This window comes from Culex pipiens, chromosome 1 (genome assembly GCF_016801865.2).
Source record: "Culex pipiens pallens isolate TS chromosome 1, TS_CPP_V2, whole genome shotgun sequence".
Taxonomy (NCBI): Eukaryota; Metazoa; Arthropoda; class Insecta; order Diptera; family Culicidae; genus Culex; species Culex pipiens.
Window position 1 is genome coordinate 100,447,608 of NC_068937.1, and position 27,036 is coordinate 100,474,643.

At 35.4% G+C, this 27,036-nt stretch overlaps 2 protein-coding genes across 2 annotated transcripts in view; both read right to left on the reverse strand.

Moving 5' to 3' along the window:
- The window catches only part of LOC120430693 (uncharacterized), a 36,703-nt gene that overhangs the window by 6,548 nt on the left and 3,119 nt on the right, over positions 1-27,036 (reverse strand). The window contains exons 3-5 of the mRNA XM_039595802.2: positions 24,031-24,451; positions 13,064-13,905; positions 719-1,087 (exon numbers count right to left, since the gene is read on the reverse strand). Coding sequence (XP_039451736.2) covers positions 719-1,087; positions 13,064-13,905; positions 24,031-24,451 — 1,632 coding nt within the window. The remainder of the gene's footprint in view (positions 1-718; positions 1,088-13,063; positions 13,906-24,030; positions 24,452-27,036) is intronic.
- On the reverse strand, positions 12,139-24,506 carry LOC120430687 (CLIP domain-containing serine protease HP8-like). The gene is made up of 3 exons (XM_039595788.2): positions 24,031-24,506; positions 23,775-23,841; positions 12,139-14,021 (listed from the first exon to the last, which is right to left on the reverse strand). Exons 1-3 carry the CDS (start codon positions 24,445-24,447, stop codon positions 13,024-13,026), a joined length of 1,482 nt encoding a protein of 493 aa, XP_039451722.2. The 5' UTR covers positions 24,448-24,506; the 3' UTR covers positions 12,139-13,023.

Here is a 27,036-nt window from a genome sequence, read left to right on the forward strand (position 1 = left end):
CTCACACCTTTGGATTGATGGTCTGGGACGCTAACCAGTCGGCCATCATGGAGTAAATGCTCTGAAACTGAATTGATCCGTAGTGGCGGAATAATGTCACAAGGTATAACATATCAAACCATTATATAACTACTAACACCATCTCAAAAACAGCCCAGGGCCATCTCATATACTCATGAACTGGACGAGGGAGTCGTGGATTGCCTGGCCCGAGTCATCTGCATTACCGATCTTAGGGAATTTCCGAAGTTAGGGAGTTTCATGAAATATTAGCCTACGGTATTAACTTTTTGACCAATCGCAGTTTTTCTCATAGTTTTAAGATTTTTCTGTACACAGAAAAAAAATTATGGTAATATTCATTAGGAAATGGTGACAGATTTTGTGTAAAAAAATATTTATTTTACATCAGAAATTTGTGAATATTTCTCAGTTTCTGATGAATATTCATCAGGTTCACATTTTACACATTTTTTAGGTAATATTACTCAAAAAAGAGGTTATATTCCACCAACCAAATTGTGAACCTTCCAAAATTCAACTTTTTTTTTCTGTGTAACAAACATTTTACAACGTTAGTTTTTGCCCTGTAGGCCAAAAAGTCGGCACTTTTTGGTCTCAATTTTTACATATTCGGAATCTCGGGAAATTCTACGTAAGTTTGAAGTATTGCAGTTGTAAATCTGATTGGAAAAATGCCATATTTTTAACAACTTACGACATCTGGCTGTTGGCGCAGTGCGCCGCCGTTAGCACGAACCGATCCGAGATCAGCGTTCCCCCGCAAAACCACTCAATCCCGGAGTCATTCCCGCCGATCGGCTGGGTTCGTCCCAGCGCTGCCATGTGCGGAAATTCACCAACGTTTGTCTTCCAACCGCCAACGAGGTACTCCGTCAACAGGAAAGCCCTGGCACCGCCGCCGCCGCTCAAAATCACCACAACTAAGCACAAGGTCCTCAACATCCTGAAAGCACGGATCTGTATCGCGGATCTTCGGTACTTCACTCGAAAAAACTTCACAACCACTCTCGCGCGTATCAACCTCAACAACGTCCAAAATCGACCAACTTCGTTCACTTGCGCGCTCGGAATGATTCACGAGTTGGCGTTTGACTAGAGGAGAACCGCCGCCGACGTTGCGAGCAAGAGTAGTACTTCTGTCTCATTAGCTCGTAGCATGTACTATGGAGATTACGGACGACCGATCTGATGCTCCTCAACTCCCTCCCACCAAAGCTTTCCGCGCAAAGTTCCACCGTCAGAATCTTCTCTAGCTCTCATGCCGGCGCGAAAGCTCGCAGACTCCGAGAGCAGACAGACAGGTCGCGCCGTAATCTCCCGTGCTCGCGCTCGGCGTAATCAATGGACGCTATTATTTGATGCGCGAAATTTGGAAAGAACAAACAGCAATATTGTGATCTAAGTTTTGCACGAACAGAAAAGACATACGGTTGTGGGCGATTTGGGTATACTATGGAATGTTGACGACTTTTTTAAATCATTTTATGGAAAAAATATTTACTTTAATAAAATGAACTTTCAAGCTTCTTCATTTAGTACACCCAAACCAATGATTGCTGCAAAGCGAAGCTAAGCAACTAAAAAGTGACCAACTACCAAGAAGTGCTACCGTCATCTGGGGCGAATCGGGACTACAGTCTGAATAGGGACAGCAGCGTTTAGAGCACTTAAATTTGGAAATGGATGTCCACATTTTGTTGGTCTGAGTCTGTTCTATCTGAAACCTACCAGAAAAATTAAAATATTGTGCTCTAATATGGTTAAAACTGCTGTCCCAATTCGCCCCATGTGTCCCAATTCGCCCCAGTTGACGGTACTATAGTGTTCCAAATTTTAACCATTTACGAATGATCTTCTTGAAAATGTACTTGTACAAAACATTTTTGATGTGATTCTTACATTTTAGACCAATTTCCAGCACGCTGTATCTTTTGACAATAGCAAGTGTAACACAATTTTTTGTCCGGGAAACTTTTAAAGCATAATTTAAGTTTCAACCCTTATATAAAGGGTTTTATTTTCAGAATCAGAATTCAAAAAAATAAAGCTGCTGAAAATTTAAATTTTCATTGAAAGAACCAGTGATACGACAGAAAAAAAATCACAGTAATATTACAATATTACAAAAATGTGTAATTTACATCAGGAACATGTGAAATTTTCATCAGTTTCACATTTTTAAACATTTTTTTATTTAAAGTTACTAAAAAAAGAGGCAACCAACAAAATTTTCTTTTCATAAATTCATTAATATTAAGCTAATTGTCGGTAATGTCAAATGTAATAATGTTTAAACGTGCACAGCAACCATGGAAGTTGTTGCATTCTGTTGTTAAAATTGACAAACTCTTGGACCCAATCCTGCTACATTTATAATATATTGATAGTTCCTGAAGTTTTGCAGGTACTAAAATGTCTGTAACGAAAATCTTGGTGCAAACGGCTCTGGATGATGTGCACTTAGAGGGTGACGATTCTCGAGATTTTCAATTTCCCGGGAATCGAGAGTTGAACTTGGCAATTTCCCGGGAATTCCCGGGACCCGGGAGTTTTTTTTACTACGCCAACCGTGTCAAAAATTTAAAATGAAAAGTAATAAATTTGTTTCTTTTAAATGAATTCAGTTACTGTTAATTCATACTAATTCTATGAAACGTTAATTTAAACAGCCTCATTGTTTTGAGGAACTCGAGGAACTATATAAAACTTTTGATTATTTTTTTCTGAATCTGCAAAAACAAAATCGTTTGTTTAGTTTTTTAAGACTCAAAATTGTAGTTTAAAATATTTACGAATCTTAATTCGCACTGAGTGATTGTGAAACTTGTTATTAGATTTTTGTAAAAAAAATAACTAATAAAGCTTATATATAATTTCTCACTATCGGGAATTTTGCAATATGATAAACAACGACTCAAAACAACAATTTAATTTTTTTTTTATTTTTTTAGTTTAACATTAAATATTCATTGAAAAATATTTACAGTTATCAGGAAAACCCAAATGTTCACAAAAAAACTAGATTGGATTGCTATGCTCAAGAGAAGATATGGAAATTAACTTAACTTGAAAAAGCTTTTCCCTTTTACAAATAATTCGAAAAAATAATATTTGAAAATAAAACATTTGATTTCATACTTGGGGTGTAACTGCTAAATAATTTTTAAGGTAAATTTTTGGGTCCACCTTTTTTTGGCTTCTCTAAATTATAGTATTGGAATTTTTGAAAAGTTAAACTTTACACTTTCAGAATAAGAAGATTAGAGAAACATTGGTTTATTCGAACTTGAACATCAAACATTGGACATTCAATGTTCTAAACAATTTTGAATTTTTCAAATGTTTTTCTGATTAGTTCATATAATTTTGCTTCGATATTTATAAGTTTAAATTTCCCGGGAGTCTCGACCGAATTTCCCGGGAATCGAGAGGTCCAAAAATGGTCAATTTCCCGGGAAATTTTTCCCGGGAATTCCCGCTCGTCACCCTCTATGTGCACTGTTAAAGCATTTTGTTGTACTTTTTGCTTGAAAATTTTAAAAACGGAAAAAATAAATTTATTTTTTTTAAACGAAAAAAGTGAAAACTATAGACTAATCGACAGACTCAAAAAAGATTTTAACCCGCCAAATCCCGTAGGTCAAAAAATTTTGATCAAATGGTTTATGTGTTTAGGCTTGTATTTTGAAGATTTTGTGATAAATTTATGGTTGTAAAATAAATTCAAGAAGACCAGTTTTACTGAAATTTTTACCATCAAAAATTGTATGTTCCAAAAACAACGAGAAAACATAAAAATGCTCTGCGCGGTGTGAAAATGAGTCAAGTGTCCACCTTTGTGATGAATATTATCAAACAAATGTTGAGAAACCTGTTGCAAGTTGTTGAAAAAGTTTGGCATATTCAGTAATGTAAAATTTAAAATAATGTAATCCGTCACCGGTGTCATGCAGTAAGACTTTTATTTGGTTAGTTATTCCGGTTAGTCATCTGCATTCAGATGAAACTGCAATTTGGTCTAATGGTTGCAGTTTCACGTGTTCCATGGAAACGACAAAACGACATCAGAGAAAATAAATTTAATAATAGCGCTATTATTGTATGAAATGTCATAGGAGTGCATTATGACATCGGATCGTCTCAGATAAATGATATATTGTTGGTTCAGTCACAGACAGTCGTTATATTCCTGATTTAATCAAACCATCCACCCCCAGCCAGGTCTTTTGTGGTCTCTATAGAGGAGAAAAGCAACTCGCTACAAAATTTTGAGGCTAGGAATTGTGACAGGTATGATTTTCATAAAGTATTCGCCTCCTTTTTTCTCCCACAGAAAACTGGGGACGAAGTAGCTGTCAAACAAGGCCAAACTTTTAAAGTCACTCACAAAATGAACTTTGAGTGATTTGAGTTCATTTCTGACGTCACGATTTTTTCCTCTATAGAGTTATCTACGTGCGCATGTATTGCGTGTACGTACACGATGGATTTCTAGGTTAAAATTTGTACCCGACAGTAAAAACAAATGGTAAGCTAGTGTGCGTGAGATCGGCCTTAGATAACTCTATTGCAAGTTTCTGCTCGAACCATGAAGTCCGAAGGCTAGAATGGGGAGTGGTTTAGTATTTTTCCATACATTGACAATATTTTGATGAATGTGAGCAATTCTCTACGAAATCGTCCGATTTCGAACAAAGAAGCTCTTTTGTGTCATTGGTTCACACAGAAAAAAAAATGATGGTAATATTCATCAGGAAATGGTGACAGATTTTGTGGCAAAATAAATGATAAATTTTACCCCAGAAAATGATGAATTTTCATCAGTTTTTGATGAATATTCATCAGGTTCACATTTTTACACATTTTTTATGTAATATTACACAAATAAAGAGGTAATATTCAACCTACAAAATTTTCAACATTCCAAAATTCAACTTTTTTTTTCTGTGCACCCATACAAGTCTCCATACAATTTTGGCAGCTGTCCATACAAAAATGGTTCGTAAATATTCAAACAGCTGTAACTTTTGAGTGAATTTTCTGATCAATTTGGTGTCTTGGGCAAATTTGTAGGCATTGTTGAGTACTATTGAGAAAAAAATAGGTACACGGAAAAAAAATTGCCGGTTTTTTAATTATCTTTTTTTTCACAAAAACTCAATTTCCCAAAATACCTTTTTTTTTATTTTCGAGATTTTTTATGTGTTTCAGGGGACAAACACCCGCAACTTAATATTAAATGTTTGGCCCTTTTGAAATGTTAGTCTTGATTCAAAAAATTTAAAAACATTGTTTTCGAAAAGACCGGAAAATTTTACGAATGTTTTATGTTTTAACATTGAAAATCCTTTCCTATTAAAAAGAGTTACTACTACTCATTGATGAAATCGAATTAAGTTTACAGCCATTCATAATTTGTTTACATTTCAAGTCATCTTTGCATACCACCACAACAGCGACAGAACGTGCCCTGCCCGCTCGGAAGCAATCTTACGCGCCGTAAGCCACGTGCTTCATCACTATCAGATTCTGCGAGGCGTCGCGACGATGCCGTCATCAAACGTCTACGACGTCGTTGCAATTCTTCCCAAGCCGTTGTGCTTTCGTCATCGTCGGCACTTCTCTCTCTTTCTCCTTAAATGTGGAAGCTCTCTCTGATGCAAAGCGGACTCTAAATTACTCAGCGAGCTTTCCGTGAACGGTTCTTGAGTTGCGTTGAGCAACTTTGCTGTGAGGCCGGCGCGCGAAGCCGCGAAACGGACGCAAATCTGAGAAAAAATAAGCCGTGTCCTTCCTATGGGTAGAGCTTGCCGGTTGGGGTAATGTGGCAATTGTTAACATTTAAGTGTGACATTTCAAAAGGGTAATAATAAGTTTTGAGCCCTTTTGAGTTTTTAGTTTTTAGCTAATTGTGCAACAATTAGTTAAACTGCCCTCCTTAGACAAGCCTTCAACTATATAGTGTTTGGTGCTTTCGGTGAGCCACGTTCCGTCCCGACCAGGTTTTTGATTCTCTCACGAAATCGATCATTTGCGCGCTGATAGCTTGTGGTTTTGGCCTTTCAAAAGGATGAGTCACAAATTCTCCCTCTCGCGTCAGACATCATGGCTAGGAGGCCTAGGTTTTGGGCCAGGTGCATGTTTATTTTTTTGTATTATTTATTTTGAGAGTAAGAGCGAGAGACCCCGTACTTGCGGAGAGGAATGCCGGCGATGTCCGGTTCGCACGCGTGCTCGTTTGTGGGCATTATTATTACTTGCATGGCAAGGCGGCACATGGACCAGTTCTTGTGCGATCAAGTCCATTCAGGTTCATCACCTCAATGAAATCGCGGTGATTCATTCAAAATGTGCACACACAGGCACACGCATATCTTTGCCGGTTTTGTTTTGGTTTGAATTTTTTGACGGCGTGACTCGTCTTTAAGGTGGCAAAATTAGTTTGAGGTAATAAAATCAATCGAAATTGAGCGATTTGCGATATTAAGGTTGTTAAATTTTAATAACCATTCGTGACACCTGGTTGTTTGTTCTGGTACCGGAATATTGCGATTTTTTATTTGACTTGAGTTTAAGGTTTTTAACCTGTATGATAAATGGTTTAAACCTTTCTTTTAAAAAGATTGACATTTGGGATAGAATCTAACGGTTTTAAGTTACGATTGATATATGTTTAAAAAACAACTCTAGAGTTTTTTGGGATTCTCTATGTTTATTGGGGCTTTTCAATTATCTAGAACTGATAACTGATCCGATTTTTCTATTTTAAGCAATTAAAGTACGCGTTTTTCTCGGAACGTGCGACAAGATAGCACGACAACGTCGAAATGCATTATAAGTTAAGACTCAAAACCTCACCATTTGGGCGTCTCACCAGCCAAATCCGTTTACTACAGCAAAAATATCAATGGTTTAAATTCCATCCACCTAACACAATAGTGTAATTTATTTAACTATTTGTTCAACCATTTAACTCTGATGATTTTTGAATTTCTATTTCTCTTCAGTATTTTGCTAACCAATTATTTGACTTTACTCTAAATCGACGTAGCATTTTTGAGCCCATGGTTGTTGTTTTTAGAAATTTTGGTCTATTGAAAAGTATTTATTTGTATTGTTTACTATAAAACTTTTTGTTGAGATTATCAATAATGTTTACGTTGTGTTCACTGAAGTTCGGGTTCGTATGCTTGGACAAGTCGTCGGTTCCACGTGCTTCTGATTTGACTTCTCGGGACGCAGAGTTGTCGCGGTTCGGTCTTGAGAGGAGCAGCAAGCAGTGACCCCAAGTGACTTTCCGTGGACACGGGAATTTGACTGGCAAGCGGGTCGTACTTTGACAAGAGAGGACATTTGCTGAAAGGGACGGTGCCCCACAAGAGAAGTAATCTGCGTAGGCCGATGATTTCGGCTGGAAATCTTTTCTTTTGAGGGCGTCTGCGGGCGCACGGATAAAACTTCTTTGGACGAAGCAGCTGGAGTGTGCAAATGCCTACCAAACTGTTCCACCTGCTGCTAGAAGGATCTTTTTCAAATGTATCTATTTATTTTTCTCATGTTTCAAAATTCTTCTCTTCTAACTTTTAATTTTTTTTAAACTATCAAAATCCTCGTTGAAATACTCAGTTTTTCTTATCAAAATTCCCTACAATCTCTTTATTTATTTCTTCAACTTAAAAAAAACCTGTACTGTGGCTCTGTCTTATTAAAAAAATTCCCTATGACCAAAGAAGTTATTTTATGTTATTGGTTCACCCATAAAAGTCTCCATACAATTTTGGCAGCTGTCCATACAAAAATGGTACGTAAATATTTAAACAGCTGTAACTTTTGAGTGAATTTTCTGATCAATTTGGTGTCTTCGGCAAAGTTGTAGGTATTGTTGAGGACTATTGAGAAAAAATAGGGACAAGGAAAAAAAATTGCCGATTTTTTTATTAACATTTTTTTTACAAAAACTCAATTTCCCAAAATACGTATTTTTTGATTTTCGAGATTTGTTTCGAAAAGATCGGAAAATTCCACGAATGTTTCATGCTTCAACATTGGAAATTGGACCATCAGTTGCTGAGATATCGACATTAGAAAAAGGTGGGTTGTTTGGGTGAGACTTATAAAACTTCAATTTTCATGTTTCTTTTTCTTGAAGCCGCTGTATCTCAGCAACCAGAGGTCCAATCTTCAATGTATCTTAGAAAATTTCATAAAAAATTTTCTGAACTTTAAAAAAAATATTTTTAGAAATGGTCACTCATGGTCACTATTTTTAAAAATCGAAAAACTGTCAATTTTTCGTTAAAATCAAACTTTCGGTGGCTAGAGTGCATAATTGGCAAAGGGAGCGCGTGGTCGTAAAAAATATTCGGAGTGAAAAGTGATTTCTTTTGTGATTTTCAAAGCCCTTCCTATATCATTGTTGATCGGAAGGCACGGCGTCGGGTGAATTGTGTTTAAATTTTTCGAATAAGGTTTTATTTCTTTGCGGTGAAAAAGCCATTTCTATATAATTATCGAAAGACGCACTGACAATTTGGATCGTAGAGTGAATAGTGGAGCAAAATAACTGTGTGTGAGTGATTTTGTGTGTTAACCAGAAAGACCTTCCCATAGCATCGTTGCTCGGAAGGCTCGCCGACGGGTCTGTTATGAAAGTCCTCCCCATAGCGTCGTAGCTCGGGAGGCATCGAAAAGCCAATACCTTATCCTACTAACCCAAAAAAAAATTAATCACGTGATGCTTGAAGGAGATGCTGTGGATTCAACGGTCTCAAGCGGTATCAACAAGTATATAGCGAAAAACTATGTGCTTGATGAGTCTGCAACTTCAACTATCGGACTAACATTCCTCCCTTTCGTTGAACTGCAGGCTTCTTGGGAGGGCGCCGGTATTGACTAATAAAGTAGAGATCTTCAGAGGTTAAACAGTGAACGGATGGTTGGCTCCCACTGATCATTTTTGATTCATTGTTTAACTTCAGCTGATCTGTCAATAACGGAGTAGCAGCTCATTGGCAGTCAACCATGCTCATGCTCATGCTCAAAATCAAACTTTCGGTGGCTATATCTTGAAAACGGAGCCCTTAATCGAAAAATGTGAGAAGTACTTTTCGATTGCAAATTCAATTTTACATAAAAAAATTAGCTCAATTTTTTTTGGTATAAAATTTCGATTTTTTCCAAAAATCACTATTTTTTCAAAAATTAATAACTCGGCGGCAGGTTTTTTGACCATACTCTTCTATAGCTCAAAAGTTGCAGGTTTTTGTCCCCTAAAACATATAAAAAAATCTCGAAAATAAAAAAAAACGGATTTTGGGAAATTGAGTTTTTGTGAAAAAATGTAAATAAAAAAATCGGCAATTTTTTTCCGTGTCCCTATTTTTTTCTCAATAGTCCTCAACAATACCTACAACTTTGCCCAAGACACCAAATTGATCAGAAAATTCACTAAAAAGTTACAGCTGTTTAAATATTTACGTACCATTTTTGTATGGACAGCTGCCAAAATTGTATGGAGACTTGTATGGGTGAACCAATAACACAAAATAGCTTCTTTGGTCATAGCGAAGGCCCCCACAAAGTTTGAGCCAAATCAAAAAATACAAAAATAAAATCCATTTCCGGTTTTGGTAGAGAGTTGCTCAGTTGCCAAAATATCAAAGTATTGAAAAAAAAATTTGAGAAAAAAAAAATTTGCGTTGCTGTACATCGGAATTTTATAAAAATTCAAAACTCTTTTATGCATGCTCAAACATGCTAAATATGATTATCAATTTTTTCCCCCTGATTTTTTAGCCCAACTTTGAAGGGGGGTGACATAAAGTTTGAAAAAAAAAAAAATTGCAACGACCTAGCATTGAAATAAAAACCTTGAATTATCCCGAACAGACGGAAATAACTTGGAAATAACATTTTTTGATATTTGAAAATACTAGGCCAATAACATTTTATGTTATTTATAACAAGATTTGTTATTCGTCGTTATGATTTTTTTGTTATTGGATTGTTATTGTAATAACAGACTAATAAAATTTTTAGTTATTCTTCGAACAAATCTTTGTTATTATTTTTTGTTATTTTAACAACTAATCCGATCATCCCAATAACAGTTGGAGGTATTCTTCCATAACAAAAGATGTTATTTCAAAGTTGTTTTGGCTTTCAACCAATACCAGATCAATAACAAATTTTGTTATGATAACATAAACTGTTATTAAGAAGATTCCATAACATTTTCTGTTATTTTAACAGTCTACATTTTTCAACATTTTTAACATTTTTTAATTGAAATTGCATGAATTTTGTTATTACCGTCTGTCCGGGATGTTCGAAAAAGTGAAAAATCTCAGTAAAGTTAACTGCACACATTTTACTATTTATGGCGCAACTGAAATAAATTTAATGTAAAAGATGCGATGTGTTTGTATTAACCCTCTACAACCTAACCCCGCCTTTAGACGGGCTTCGATTTAAAAAATCGCAAAAATCCATTTTTCAACCAATTTTAGATCTTTAAAAAGCATTGGAAAGAAGAACTCTTAAAATTTTAGAAAATGTATGGGTTGGAAGTTTTACTTGTTTTATGTGACTTTGCCAATGTTTTTAAAAATGTCATTTTTTTAGGGGTCAACTTTGGCTGTGTTTTTTACTAACATTTCCTATATTTTAAGTAAAAAGAAGTATGCAGTAATTCTTCTAGTGTCCCAAACTATGCCTCTACGCATTTTTTACAACTTAAACAATAATGGTGCCATTTTATAGCAGAAAATGTGAAAAACAGGCAAAAAATTGAAAAAGTGACTGTAAAAACATGACAAAAAAAGATAGGCAAAATTTAATGATAGGAGGTAGTAGAATAGGCCAAATACTACCAAAAACAAACATAAACTAAACAAGATAAATGCAAATTAAAATACTAAAAATGAAACTAGAAAAACATAAAACAAGAGAAGTAAAGTTTTTCGTAGAACAAAAGTTGCTCAAAATGACCTCCTGAACACGGGAAAAACAAAAATCTTGGAAAAAAAAATTTGGGCAGTAGAGGGTTAAAATTTGTTCAATGTCTGGGATCATAAAAGCGCCTTTCATTAGGCAAGCGGTAAACATGGTTCGGTTGAAGCATTAGGGTGTAATATGGTTGTATGGAAGAAATAAAGTTGTCCAAATTCCAAATTTAGTGGGCTATTTTTTCAGTTCCTTCACCCTTTTCTACAAATGTCCCAAAGACGGTCCAAACAATCACATACAAATTAACAAACAAAATAGAATTGCTTTTGCAAACGAAACCAAAAATAGTAGCGCTGGAAAATCGATTTTGTTTTTACACCCTATACTTCTCCAAGGAAATCAACCTGTTGATGATTTTTTATGTGAATTTCCTTGTCAGCATGATGGCCTATCTACAATCACTTTACTTAGAAAATTGTACTTAGCGTAGGAATTTGAATCCATGCAAAGGAATCTGATCTTCCACAATGATAAAGTAAGCAAATTGGTGACTTGACGTATGGTTTGGAAAATTTCAAAACCTACGGCAAGTTGACGTTTCTATATCAAAGGTAAACAAACAACTGCATAGCAACGTATAACAGCCCAGCAAGTTTGCTAAGTTGATTGTAGATGACGACAGTAAGTTACGTACTATTTCTAAGCAATTTATCTGTTCTACGCAACTTAACTATTCTAAGTAAAGTGATTGTAGATAGGCCATGACTTATAATTATTTATTTCACTTTAATTTACAAACATTGTCCATCTTCTAAAAGTGACAGGTCATTTTTCGACGTATGATGTAACACTTGCAAGTGTAGTAGTGAAAAAGATGTTCCGCCGAATAATCAAGATGATAATTTTTTAAAATTCCTTTTACCGATCTTTCGTGCGCGAGAGAGGAGAGATTCTTCCATCGCTGTCCATGTGTTTAGAAAATTCATTATTTTTTAAAGAGAAAAGTATGCCGTTTTCTCGCTCGAAAATGACAGGTAAAGTAAGTAGTTTCAAGACGGAACATTGCGAAAAGAGTAATTTCAAGGGTGATTTCATTTCTCACTGGGTTTACTTACTATACGGATACAAGTTTACATGAGATTACATTACTATATGTTTCATGTAGGTTGTTACAAAAAAGTACACAATGTTTATTTTATTTTATTATTTTATGTTTATTAAATTCTTAAAAATCACTTAAGGGGTTACATACATGTAAAAAATCATAAACTTTGATATTACAGAAAATTTATTAAATCAACTTAAAAGATGATTTTTAATCACTCCAAAAAAGTTTCATAAAGATATTTTATGATTAAAGTAAGTTACAGACGATTTAAGCTGAAAATTTTGCCATGCGCAAAGCGAACTGTCAAACTTTGCGAGCGTTTTTCTCTGAACACAGAGTTGATTTACGGGTGCCACGATATCTCGAGATGGGACGGACCAAATTGGCTGGAATTTGAAGTGAAGACTCGCAAGACATATCCCGTGTGCATGACGAAGCCCTATTTTGAAATTATGCATTAAAAAAAATACAAATATCGGAAACTTTCGATTTTTTATATGAAAAACATTAAAATATTTTTATCTTTTTTTAAAATGAACTTTTTGAAAATCGGCCTTCGTCATGCACACAGGACCGGTTTAACGAGTCTTCACCAAAATTTTGAGCCGATTTGGTCAATGCAGTGTTGAGATATCGTGGCACCCATTTTTTGAAAATGCTAACTTCATATAGCTGTATCTCGGCAATGATACAACCAAATGTCTTCAAATTTATTTTGTTAATAGTTGAAAATGTTTATTTGAATGTCCTGAAAATAGATTTAAAAAAAGTTTAAGTTTGTGTTTAAACCAACCTCTGACATTTTTGCCGATTTACACATATGTAACCCCTTAAGCAAAAACAGCAAAATGACATAATGACGTTTTGAAATAAAAGGCTTCAGAGAATTGTTTTGAATGTTTTTTAAGTAATATTTTAACTTTCAAAAAGTTTTTTATAAATATCTAAATATTCATATGATCCAGTATCCACCTAATGTGATACGCAACCGATACGCCAACTCCCGGTGCCTTTTTCGTTCCGGTACATTGTCCACTTCCGGCCGAGATAATTCCAAACTGCACGTACCGGGGCCCAGCCGGTTCGATGGGTACAATTGTCTGGTACGGACCTCCAGAATCGCCCCGACAGTGGCCACTCCAGTTCTTGCCTCGGGCGCAGAACGTGGGTTCACCCGGGCAGTCACGTTTAACGCGATCCACGACCTGCATGTCGGCCTCTAGAAGCACGCTGGTGTTCCGGTCCGACCAACCCCAACCGGTCACGGTCATCTGGCGGGGCTGCAACATCAGCAGACTCTTGGTCAGAGGCAGACAGATTGGGTAGATTTGCTGCGGGAAGAGATTGACATCCCGGTACAACTCCAACAGGGCGATATCGTAGTCCGATGTCTTGCGGAAGAGCTCGTGGATCATTCTTTTATGAATTGGATAGTCTATGGCTGATTGGGCACAAACTCCGTCATCACAGTCGAGGGTAGAAGCAAGATCATATTCTCCCAATCTGACTTTTTTCAGATTCCCAATGACTGCATGCGCCGCTGTCAGAACGTACCGGGGATGGATCAACGTGCCAGCTCCTTTAAGGTGATACTGTCCCCATTTCCAGTAGAGCAGGTTCACCATCCACGGATACTGGCCGATCGCGGCTTTTGTACCCCGGAAAATGTTATCCTCCATGGCCACCGATCCACAGGTTTGCAAGCCCAGTCTGGCCGCTTTCGGGTGTTCTATCCAGTTCGGTTGGCCGTTGCTCGTATGTGCCGGAGCATCCGCGCAACAGATTGAGCGTCCTTGCCCAGTCAGGGCATCTGATTTGCATAGGTTCTGGCGAATAAAAGATTCCTTGGTTCTGATGTTTCTGATCTGGTTCAAGAAGCCACACTGACCAACGGGAACGCAACGACCTAGTCGTCGGCGCGAGTCACGACATCTGGAATGGACTGGAAATTTGTGGTGATTAGTTATGGAGAAAGATAAGAATCTGATATTCTTGGAATTGATATTTGATTAAATTTAATATCGTCAAGCAGTGTTGCAAATGAGTGATAAAAAAGCTATCATTTGATTATCTCTGCACCAAAAACATCAGAGAGTATAGCGACCGTCACTATAGCTTGTGGGATCTCTTCTTGTGTCTCGTGATTTCCAGCGATGGCATTCTCTCTCCATCAATCCTCCCCTTTTCCTCGACTATGCACTCTGATCGCAGAGTCTCTTAATCTCTCCGAAAACTGTAATGAAAGAACGCGAGACGGCGATTAGGAGCCAACCACGCATGACGTCTCGTAAAACTGCGCTTAGGAGCCAACCACGCATGACGTCTCGTAAAACTGCGCTTGGGAAATTTGTTTTGTGACGGCTTTTGCGGTTTAACGTTGTTGCAGTGGGATGATCGTGAAATCGGAAATGAGAGAGAATAGGAGAATGTCAAACGCGAGTGTGTAAACACAATATACCGATTCTTAGCACTTGTTTACCAAGCAGTAATTTTTTCAAGTTGAACTTTGGATGGTTCTGATAATTTTCCATGTTTTCCAACTATTTGAACCACACAAAAAAACATATTTCCACACCAAAGTTCCTATTATAAACATATATGTGAGCAGATGTTGTAAAATGTATAAACGCTGGGAATTTTTAATTTTCCCAACTGTTTTAAATAATAGCTCAAATTAATGGAAGGAATGCAGATATTTAATCAATCTAAACGGTATTTTATAGTAAAATGACTCTTTTATAAGCCCTCTTATTGACAGAAGCAGATTCTGTAGGTATAAAATTAAACAGGACATTTGAAAAGGGGGTATATGGAAGCGTTGTCCCGTCACGAAAAATGACAATAGTTTAATTTGCAATAGTTCGTGAAATCGGTTTTGCATCATATTTTGGATTCTCTTCGTACTGTCCCGCCCGTGTGGATCAATCGGACCGCGCACTGGGTTCACAATCCAGAGGTCGCCGGTTCGAATCCCGCGGCGGGCGCTCTAAAATTCTTTGTGTAAATATGGGTATTCGGCGCCGTCGCTCCGTGCCATACTTTCATACACTTAGGAGCCCAGGGCGGCGAAGTCCTTGTAGATAAAAAGGAAGACACTAGTGGTTGGTACTAGCAATGGTGTCCGACAGCTATAAAGTCAACTTCGTTTTCGTTCGTACTCAAAAAACCCTTTAAAATGCTTATTAGAAATCGAAAATTGGCCAAAAGGATCCAGAGTTACGACTGACGCAAGTTTGTGTTGTCCCGTCACGCCAATTTTTTGGTCAAGGCACGAATTCAAAAAAAGATGCTCATTTCTCGTGTCTAGAAGCAAATCGTGTAACAGGCCAGTTTTTGATCGATCTAGACTAAATCGACCCTCCAGAATCCAAATGTTGATGTTGAATGTTGATTTTCCTGAGTCTCAAAGGGAAGCGAGATATTCAAGATGGCGTCTAATATGGCGGCAGAATGGAAAAAACACCATAAAAGGATTTTTAAGTTCAATCAACTAGTCAAATTTAACTAATCTGGGGTCGCTGAACTCGAATATGAGCCATATAATACTCCAAAGTACTCAGAGAATGTGCAATCCAAGATGGTGGCCAAGATAGCGAACCTAGAATATTGGAAATTTTTATACAGAAATGTAACAGGCAGTCAACAGGTCAAATTTAATTAATTTGGGGAATTAATTTGAACTCGAATATAATCCTTAGAATATTCTAAAGTCCTTAGAACAGTCTGTGTGGCATAATGCCAAATACGGTGACAAATAAATAAATAAGTACTCAGGGAATGCAATAGAGGAGAAAAGCAACTCGCGACAAAATTTTGAGGCTAGGAATTTTGACAGGTATGATTTTCATAAAGTATTCGCCTCCTTTTCTCTCCCACAGAAAACCTGGGAACGAGGTAGCTGTCAAACTAGGCCAAAATGTAAAAGTCACTCACAAAATGAACTTTGAGTGATTTGAGTTCATTTCTGACGTCACGATTTTCTCCTCTATTCAATTTTCTAGCTTCGCCATCTTGGATTGCACATTCCCTGAGTACTTTGGAGTATTATATGGCTCATATTCGAGTTCAGCGACTCCAAGTTAGTTATATTTGACCCGTTGATTTCCTGTTACAACCCTGAACAAAAAAAATCAAATTTTCTAGCTTCGCCATATTGGCCGCCATCTTGGATTGTACATTCCCTGAGTACTTTAGAGTATTCTATGGCACATATTCAAGTTCAGCGACCCCAAATTAGTTGAATTTGACCCATTGATTGCCTGTTACACATCTGAAAAAAAATCAAATTTTCTAGCTTCGCCATATTGGCCGCCATCTTGGATTGCACATCCCTGAGTATTTTGGAATATTCTAGAGCTCATATTCGAGTTTAGCAACCCTTTGTTAAATTAGACCTGTTCATTGCCGGTTACATTTCTTTATAAAATATCGAATATTCTAGCACCGCCATATTGGCCGCCATTTTGGATTGCACATTCCCTGAATACTTTGGAGTATTCTAGGAGTCATATTCGAGCTCAGCGACCCCAAATTAGTTAAAGTTGACTAGTCAGTAGAGATTTTCACAATTGCTTCATTTCGTGACGGGACAACGCGAGCAAAACCCTCTTTTGCAAAATATCTGCGTTGTCCCGTCACGAAAAGAAGTACCTGTCAAATCAACAAAATTTGACGAAATTGGGTGATCCAGTAAGCAAAATCTTCGTTTTTCATTTTAGAAACAACTGTAAAAAAGGGTTTTTCCAAAAACTTACTAGGAGAGCAGAGTTCTTCACTTTTGTGTATGAAAATCAAAATGATCCAATTGTACGATGTTGTCCCGTCACGCTACATTTGTAACTCTCTTGACTCAAACTTTGTGTTTTTAAATGTTTGCTGGAGTGAATCTTATTGGAAATTTAATGTACTTTCCAAATTTGTATAAATATTGGTACCTTTTCTCTCTTTTGAAGTTATCAGCAAAAAACTGAAAACATATGCGTACAAACGTTGTCCCGTCACGAAAGAATCGGTCAATAACGTGTTCGGCGCAGAGAATTTCAATACGGAGAGAAGAGCAGTTGTATTTGGGGCATGAAAATTCAAGATTGATAATGGAGCACTTCCATTCCAGCAGTTTTTGTTTTTTTTCTACAACGTATTCTTTATGGGAGAACTGTCATTTCTACCACTCAAATCCGGTGCTTCATTGTATTTCATGAGAGCTGATAGATTGATATTTTAACAAACACTGTCGTCACGTCAACTGAGGTGAATCGGGACTACAGTATGAATAGGGACAGCAGTTTTTAAAGCATCTTAAAATTAAAAATTTAGAAACCAATGTACTAATTTTGTTGTTTGGTGTCTGTTCTAAAACGGTTTTTGCCATCCGCAGTCCCAATTCGCCTCAGATGATTGCACCGTAAAACGGAGTGACTTTGATACCCCGGCTATTTTGATAGGTTTGAGATTTTTCCACAAAATAAAGAGTACAAATTAAATTACGTAAGGAATGGTATGGAACCATACTAACCGTGGTAGAGAAGTGTTCAAAGTACTTCTAGAAGAAGTTTTCATATAATTTTGAAAAGTTTGATAAGTTAGTTGCCTATAATTAAGAAAACGTTGATGAATAGCAATATTTTAACATTCTCAAAGTGTCATGATTTTCTCAATGAACATGATTTCGAATCGGGAAACGGAAAACATTTTTGGATTCTTTGGACAATTTTTCACAAGAAAAAGTTAGTAATAAATTAATATTATGTGTTTTTGAAACATGATTGAATAAAATCTCCAAATTTGTAAGCATTCTCAGTAGGACAACTTTCATATTAAATGTGAAAACTTTTATTTCAGTTTAAAATGCAATTTGAATCGATAATTTTATAAACAAAACTTGTTTTAACCCTCTACAACTCAACCCCGCCCCTAAACGGGCTTCGATTCTAAAAATTCACCAAAAATAAATTTTTCAACCAATTTTTGATCTGTAAAAAGCTTTGGAAAGAAGAACTCTTAAAATTTTAGAAAATGTTATGGTTGGAAGTTTGACTTGTATAATGTGACTTTGCCAATGTTTTTAAAATGACATTTTTTTGGGGTCAACTTTGGCTGTGTTTTTTACTAACATTTCCTATATTTTAAGTATGTTAAATTTTGTAGTGTCTCAAACTTAGCATTATTTTACAATATAAATGACAATGGAGTGCCATTCTATAGCAAAAAAATAAAACGCGAAAAACAAGTAAAAAAATAAAAAGTGATTGTAAATACATGAAAAAATTAGAAAGGCAAAATGTAATGATATGAAGTGGTAGAATATGCCAAATACTACCAAAAACAAACATAAACTAAACAAGATAATTGCAAATTAAAAAACTTAAAATAAAACAAGAAAAACATAAAACACAAAAAAACGAAAAAAAATGGACAGTAGAAGGTTAACAAATTTTAGGCAAAATTCTGACATTCTAACAATGTTACCTAAAATTTATATGTATGGTAGATTAGTCATCAATGAGACACGGGAACAATGATAAAATGGCTCTCACAAGACGTAGTTTCAACCAATCAGGCTCATATTTGGGGGAAAGGTGTGTCTGCTAGATACACGTCTGCCATAATAGTGGCTTTGGTTTTGGAAGCTCCCTTGCGAAGTTATTCATACATGCTTGATTATGGGGTGTTAAAGTAAATTATGACTAAAAATTACATTTACGCTCATAGGCTGCCATTAACACAAAAACTAATATTTCTCCAAATTTCTTTCGTCACTTCACAGGGCATGAGTTGGGCTACAATGTCCTTTTAATAGGTTTGACCAAAATTTAGAATATACCCAGAATATAGGGTTGTCTCATTGTTCCCCACTCTTTTCGGCCCATGGGTAACAATGAGACACTTTGATTTTTCTTTATTAAAATTTTCAAAATCTATGCAAATCTTTCAAAACACGAATTGGAAGTGATTTTTAGCATATTTATCGAGTTTGAACTTCATTTAATCAAAAATATAAAGTTATGTGGTAAAATATATGGATTTTACAAAATTTAAATACGTTGTAGTATAACGTTTTAGTATAACTTTTGCTAATTGAAGTTTCATGTTGACAAAATTGCTTGAAATTGTTCAAAGCAAGTCACCTGCGATGGAACAATATAAAAACATGATGTTTTACTAGAAAAGTATTGATTTTCGTAGAGTGTCTCATTGTTCCCCAGCTGTCTCATTGTTCCTGCCAAGTGCGTCTACAATGAGACAGTTGAATAACTCTGGCTGTAGACGTCAGATCGATCTCATATTTTGGTCAATGTTAAAACAAATTAAAAGAAAGAAAATGCAACAAAAAGCTTTTTAAAACATGCTAATGAAAAAAAAAACAAAAATCGTCGAACTTTAAAAACCAAAAGTGTCTCATTGATGACTACCCTACCTTATTTTGTCGAAAAGCTTATAAACTTAGTTAACTAAACATAAAAATTAACTTTTTTTTTTCTAAAAACCTATATCAGCAACATTATTGATGGTACATTGATCGTTAAAATATATTTGAACACATTGAATCTGATTTTTACAAGAAAAACTATGACTACCAAAGTCACCCCGAAATGGAACTTGTGTGGTCTACCCCGGTACACGTTTTAAAAATAATAGTCTTGAGAAAACCCTTACCAGTTGGAAAAAAAATCCAAAAATAAATTGCAATCCTATCAATGTCACCCCGGTTTACGGTACTAACATCGTTTTGTAGATGGATAGGGTAAAATTCGAATTGTTTTTTTTACAGAAACAAGACGCATGTTTCTCATTTGCTATCATTTGGATCAGTGTGTTCCTTAGGCAAAACAATAGGTCTATTCCCGTACTTGCAGAATTGCAGAATTTCTGCAGCTTCTGCAGAATTCTGCAGCCCGCATAAGTCACTTTTTTGCAGCACGTTCCCGTACTTTTCAACTCGCTCTCTTCATCTCTCTCTTTTGCAGAAGTTCTGCAAGGAGCGAGGCAAGGAGAGAAGCAGCAAAAATTTTGCCTGGGTAGCGCGTTCCAGTACTTTTTCTGCAATATTGTACACAGTTGAGTGGATTTACTCAAATTGGGTATTAAAGTTATTTAATGATTTCAAAAAATTAAAATAGAGGGATTGACGAGGGGATTGAGAAAAAAAGTAATTGAAAGGAGTTTGCCTCTAGAACGGGGGCATTATTTTTTTATTCAACTTAATATTTTATTTAATAGCATGCACCATTTATTAGGTTACTAGAAATTAATTATGCTTAGGTAGAAATTATACATTAAAAATTATTCAAAACTTTTACATTAGGTAAAAAATAGTGAGGGTTGCAGGTACGTTTTACAAAAATAATTAAAAAATGACAAACAAAGGTACCATAAATACACGTTTTAATAGCAAAATGTTTGAAATATTATTCAGGAAAACATAAATAAATTATAAATGGATGTCACATGGAAGAACAACGGTGACGCAGCGAAATTGACAAATTTAAAAAAAATAAGTGAATCACAAACTCATAAATTTAGAAATCTAGACATTTAGAAATTCATGATTAAAAATATTTACAAAAAAACTTATATTTTCAAATTGAGAAACTTAAAAAAATTCTGATATTTGAGAAATTTAAAAATGCAAATATTTATATCAGAAAAAAATAAATAAATAAAACACAAATTCAAAGCCTCGTTCAAAGCTTGAAAAATACAAAAAACTAAAAAATAAATATATCAAAATGTTCAAAATATCAAAAAAATCATAATTTTAAAAATTCAAAATAAACTTAAAAGTTCCTGAACTTAAAAATTCTTATATTTTGAAATTCTGAATAAAAAAATCAAAAGCTTGAATATTTCAGAGTCCAGAACACCAAAAATTCAAAAGCTACAATAAAAAAAATAAAGCTGCTAAAAAATTTCAAAAATAAGTAATGTTTTAAAATTCTGTGAATCAAAAATTTTAAAATTCAGATATTAAAAAAATAGAAACAGTAAGTACTCTATTTTCCGAAGAACTTGTCAAAATTTCCAACCTCTAATCTGAGCTTCTAACCTAAAATATGACTCCAATAAAAATTGTACTTTTTATGATTCAAGATGGCGGCATTTAAAAATTTCCGAATTTTAGAATTTAAATTTCTTAAAATAGAAGAATTCGACAAAACTACATCAATTTTTTTTTGGTTCATATAAGAATACGAATTGGTAGCACCGTTAAAGGTACAATGTATTATTTGCCAATTAAATTTACCTAGGGGAGTGTGGGGTAATTTGGACACCCTAAGGAAAATGCTCTGCCACGGGCTGTATGGACATTTTAAAGGAATGTGGATGACACCAGAGGATATTAGAGGCCATATTTTATGGAAAAATGTTATTCATTTCGATAAATTTTGATGAAAAACTCATTTTTATCGCAAAAAATAAAAGGTGTCCAAATTACCCCTATATTTTTGTGTGGGGGTAATATGAACACCCCTATGGGGTAATATGGACATACCTTTTGGGGTAATATGGACACCTTTTGTGGGGTAATTTGGACACATGTTGAAGAATAAGTTTAACATTTGAATTTTGAGCATGTTTTTTAACCTTCATCCTGGTTTTGTAATTGCTTTATACTTTTAGGTATGTGTTTTTTTGCTCACAATATTTCATCAAAGGTTTAAATAATGATTTTCTGATAGAACTATAATTCAATAGGAAGATAACAAATAGTTCAATGTAGTATACATAATTTAATCATTCATTCTGAAATGATTTGAACATTTATTTTGGATTAGGCACAAGTATAGTTTTTAATGATTAAGGTATCGTTTAGATTTATCTAAACCAATCTTTATATAGAACTAATTAAACTGAAACTATCAATTTTTTAATTTCATACGCCCGTAGTCCTTCAAATTTAAATATTATTGTAAGCCAGCATTGAAGTTATAAATGTCAAAGAAATTAATTAGAAACAAACAACAATCCCTTTAAATTTATCTGAATCCCTTTAAAAACTCATCCAACCATGAAAGTTACTTTTTTTGCCTGACAGGTAGACTTTCAGGTATGTCCAAATTACCCCACAAGCCATGTCCAAATTACCCCCATAGCATGTTTTATCAAAAATTGCAATTTTTAATGATATATATGGATAAAATGCTCAATATTTATACGTACATATCTCAGGCATTGTCCAAGCAACCCCCTTAAACAAAAATTGTCCACTTTTTTGCCGTAGAATCCCTGCAAAACCTTATTTCCCAACCCTCAAAAATTAGAGCTTAAGGCAGTGCCAACTGGCCTTTGGAAACTTTTGCATATTATACCAAAACTACTTAACCTATTCCAACTTTTTTGGTTTGTCCATACTCCTAGGTCATTACTAGTACTAGCCTTATCACTTAAATTGCCGTTTTCACTTTATATTCGAAGAAAAGGTGATTTTTAAAGGGGTGTCCAAATTACCCCCACTGTCCATATTACCCCAAACTCCCCTATTATTTAAACACACATATTTAGTCTTTTCACAAACAATTGAAGATCAAAAATTATTTCTAAACAAATATTTATTTGAAATTATTAAACACAAAAGAAATGTGTCTTTTAAAAGATTTTTAAAACAATCTGTTATTATAATTTTTTTTTTGTTGAGGTATTAGCCGTGCTGTAATACTGACTTTAGTTATCTTTTTTTGTCAGGTTAAAATATTAACACTAAAAAAATCGCTATATCATAATGTAGTTCAGCCTGAAACCCATTTCAATAAAAACAGACATTAAAAAAACTACCCCAAAAATCCATTAATTCAAAATATACAAACTTCCCTTCAAAAAGACTACTTCAATTTAGTAACAATAAAACATAAAGTTTATTGCAACTAATAATTAAATTGATGATTTCACCCAACTTGCAAATTTTACGTAAGCGTGTACTCAACATCCATCACACCAAATTGCAGTAACTTTTCAACAAGAAAGAGAAGAGAGAGCTTGCAGAAAAGTACGGGAACGGTTTTGCTGCAACTTCTACCTCTCTCACTGCAGAAGTTCTACCTGAGAGAAAAGTTACTTTTGTTGCAGAAAAGTACGGAAACGCTCTGCTGCCGTTTTTGTGCAGAATTGCAGAATTCTGCAGTACGGGAATAGACCTAATGTATCCATCTCTTCTTGGCCAGATCTTGAAAAATTTGTATGTCAAAATTTTACATTAAATTCTTTGACTTCAGACGTCAGAAAACATCAACGACGTTAGAATTCACTGTATTTTTTCTAATTGTGCGCAAAAACGTTAATTTTCTTAAGGTGAATCTGGACGATGGACATCAAAAAAACTTCTATGCAACTTAAATCAATTTTGAAACTTGACAGATTGTTTGCTTACGGCTTATTTACCGCCGTCTTCCAATTTATTTATTTTTATTTACCTAAACATTTTTTTTCAGTTTGGAAATTTTTTTGAAATTTTAAACAAAAGTATCTACGTGGTTTGAAGGTGGCCCCTAGAAAATATTTTTTATTTGGTAAACAAAAATATAGAAATAGAGCCAAATCCTGCCATTCCATCAACTCAATTGCAATGCTTACGTTGAGTAATTAGTATTCGATTTGGAGACTGTTTATCTTCGTCTCATAAATACTTCTTCAGCATTATGATAATGACTTCACACCATTCAAAAATCCCCCTTTTCTCGACTGACCGATAATTACTCACCATTTGCTACTGATCCGTCTGGAATGGAGTTTTTGGAGTGTAACTCACGAGGACAGCAATAGTAATTCTGTAAATTAAAAATACTTAACTAAACTTAACCCTTTTCATTCACTTCGCTTAACTTAACTGATAAGCCGAAAGCGCGCCGTTATCTTTAGTGAGATTTTTATACTGGCAATAATTGATTTTCTGAGAACTGATGTGCAGCTTTGTTGTGCAATCTTAATCACAGAGTTAAAATTAAAATGTGACGTACTTTCGCATCTTCCTCGAAGCAAGTTTGGCCATGACCGGACCACTTCCGGTGCATCTTTGCCACCGGACGACGGCAGTACTCCTCGGGAATGCACTGTCCCGTAACATTAGGATAGGCAGCGATGACGCAGTCCTTCAAGGCGGTCGAATGGCCCGGTTCGCAGAAGACACTTAGCTGACCTTCGTACTGCTTGCACTCGCGGCACGTGACCTCGACGGGTCGTTCCGACTGTCGATGGTGGTACCGGCTTTTCGAGTGCCGATTAAGGGCCTCGAAAATCTTGGGACAGAACTCGATGGGCACGCAGGTCGCCTTTGAGGTGTAGCACTTTCTCGGTTGTTTCTTGTAATATTGATACAATTGGCAGGTCGATAGTGGAAGGGCGATTCCGATAAAAAACAGCACTAAAGACTTCATAATGCTTAACAAGCACTAGCAGAAAAGCAGTGGGATTTTAAAACGACGTGCGACATTCAAAAGATAAAGCACGACTGAGACTTTATTGGCGCGCAACGGTTGTCGATTATGAAAATGTGGGTGATCGGCAAAGGCGACAATAACGCACGCGAGAGAGCGAAATGGCCGGGAATTCTCTTTGGAGTTTCCCGTATTCACAGTGCGTTTGGATTTGCATACTAGAAAACTAGTTTTAATCAGCCTGATGGCAAGATTGTCAAATTGTATGTATGGGCCGCGATACTCACATTGGTTGGACCGTGGACCCCGCTATTTGGTCGCTTTACCCCTCTGACGCTAAATATAGGGTAAAAGAGCCAGCAAATGTGCAATTGAAAAAAAGTTTTGTTTTTGTGAAAAATTATTTTAAATTTTGTTTTTGATGAATAATTTTGAATATGTTGTGTCAAATAATAAATAACTAGAAAAAATAAAATATTATCCAGCCTTTTGAGGACGAAGTCAATCGTTCACATTTTTTAATGTTAACTTATTAACATATGTTAGTGTTAGATGTCAATATTCCAAGAAGATAATGTTCAGCTTGTGACGATAAACTACTTTTCTTTTACTTAGAAATCGAATCCAGCAGGGAAACGATAACCAACTATGTTGGTCCGCACCGGGTTCTGAATTCCCATTTAAGAGGCGGAAGCGTTACCGCATGGCTCGGTCTTAACAAAAAAAAAATAACTAGACAATAAATAACAATTTCAAATTGCAAACCTAAATATTAAACAAACATATTTTCAAATTTACTCATAAATGGCCTTTATACCCTATTTTGTGCAACCAGTTTATGGAGTGTTCACCCTATATGGACTGTCAAAAACGAGGTTCACTTTTTGACAAGCTTTCCACCAATTCAATTGTCTTATTTTTTGGGACCTTTATCGAAAATTTTCTTTCCAGCTAAAAAAATATTGGAGGGATAAATGGGAGTAGTTCTCCACGATTTCGCAATTTTTTGCGATTTTAAAATTTTCATGTTTTTATTTGGATGAAACTTTGTCCTTATGTCAACAGAAACATTTTGCATCATTAGTTCCATACAAGCCTCCATACAATTTTGGGGGCTGGCCATACAAAATGGGTTTGTAAATAAAGGTAATTCTGTATCTTGAGAAGGGATTTTCAGATCGATTTGGTGTCTTCTGCAAAATTGAGATGACGACTTTACGGAAAAGTAGGTACTCGAAAAAAACAGTTTTTTTTTATATAACTGTATATCACTAAAGATTAATTCTCAAAACACGTATATAATAATTTTCGATTTTTTAATGTGTTTTAGGGGACAAAAAAACCTTCGGAGCCATAGGGCGTGATGATGCAAATCTGGTTTCAGAGATGTGAATTATTGGAAAAACCGTATTTTTAGAAAATATCGGAACCCTGCACAAAACAAATATTAAAGACCTTTTTTAAAGCAAAATCAAATTTGCAAACAAAAAGTCGAAAAACGCTGGGGTCTTATTGTTGAATGCTTTTTTCAATATCAATATCATCGTTGATCGGTAGGCACGGCGTCGGGTAAATTGTGTATACATTTTTCGGAAAGGGTTTTATATTTTTTGCGGTGAAAAAGCTATTTCTATAAAATGATCGAAAGACGCACTGACATTTTGGATCGTCGAGTTAATAGTGGAGCAAAATAACTGTGTGTTAGTGATTTTGTGTGTTACCAAGAAAGCCCTTCCCATAGCATTGTTGCTCGGAAGGTTCGCCGACGGGTCTGTTATGAAAGTCCTCCCCATAGCATCGTAGCTCGGGAGGCATCGAAAAGCCAATACCTTATCCTACTAACCCAAAAAATATTAATCACGTGATGCTTGAAGGAGATGCTATAATAGGTATATAGCGAAAACTATGTCCTTAATGAGTCTGCAACTTCAACTTTCGGACTAACATTCCTCCCTTTCGTTGAACTGCAGGCTTCTTGGGAGGGCGCCGGTATTAACTAATAAAGTAAGGATCTCCAGAGGTTAAACAGTGAACGGGTAGTTGGCTCCCACTGATCATTTTTGGCTCATTGGCAGTCAACCATGCTCAGGCTCATGCTCATGCTCAAACCAGCGGCTGAGCAAATTCAAATCCAGCAACTTAGTTCTTTTTTTTGTCTTATTTTTTTGTGATTTCATAAAAAAATATTTCAAGTTAAAACACAAGAAGTTTGAGAAGTAACACGTATTCTTGAAAAGATTATAGCAAGGAAATAATAATTTCTGCATGATTTTTTTTTCATTTCAACTTTTTTTTTGTAAAAAAATGGTATTTGTTTTAAGGAGTTACAGAGGTTGGTATGAGCACACAGTTAAACTATTTTTAATTTTTTTGCAGGGCTTTAAAATATACATTTTCATCTATTAACAAAATAAATATGAAGACATTTGGATGTCCCATTGCCGAGATATAGCCATTTTAAGTTAGCAGTTTCAAAAAACGGGTGCCACAATATCTCCACACTGTTTTGACCAAATCGGCTCATAATTTTGATGAAGACTCGTTAAACCGATCCTTTGTGCATGACGAAGGCCGATTTTCAAAAACTTA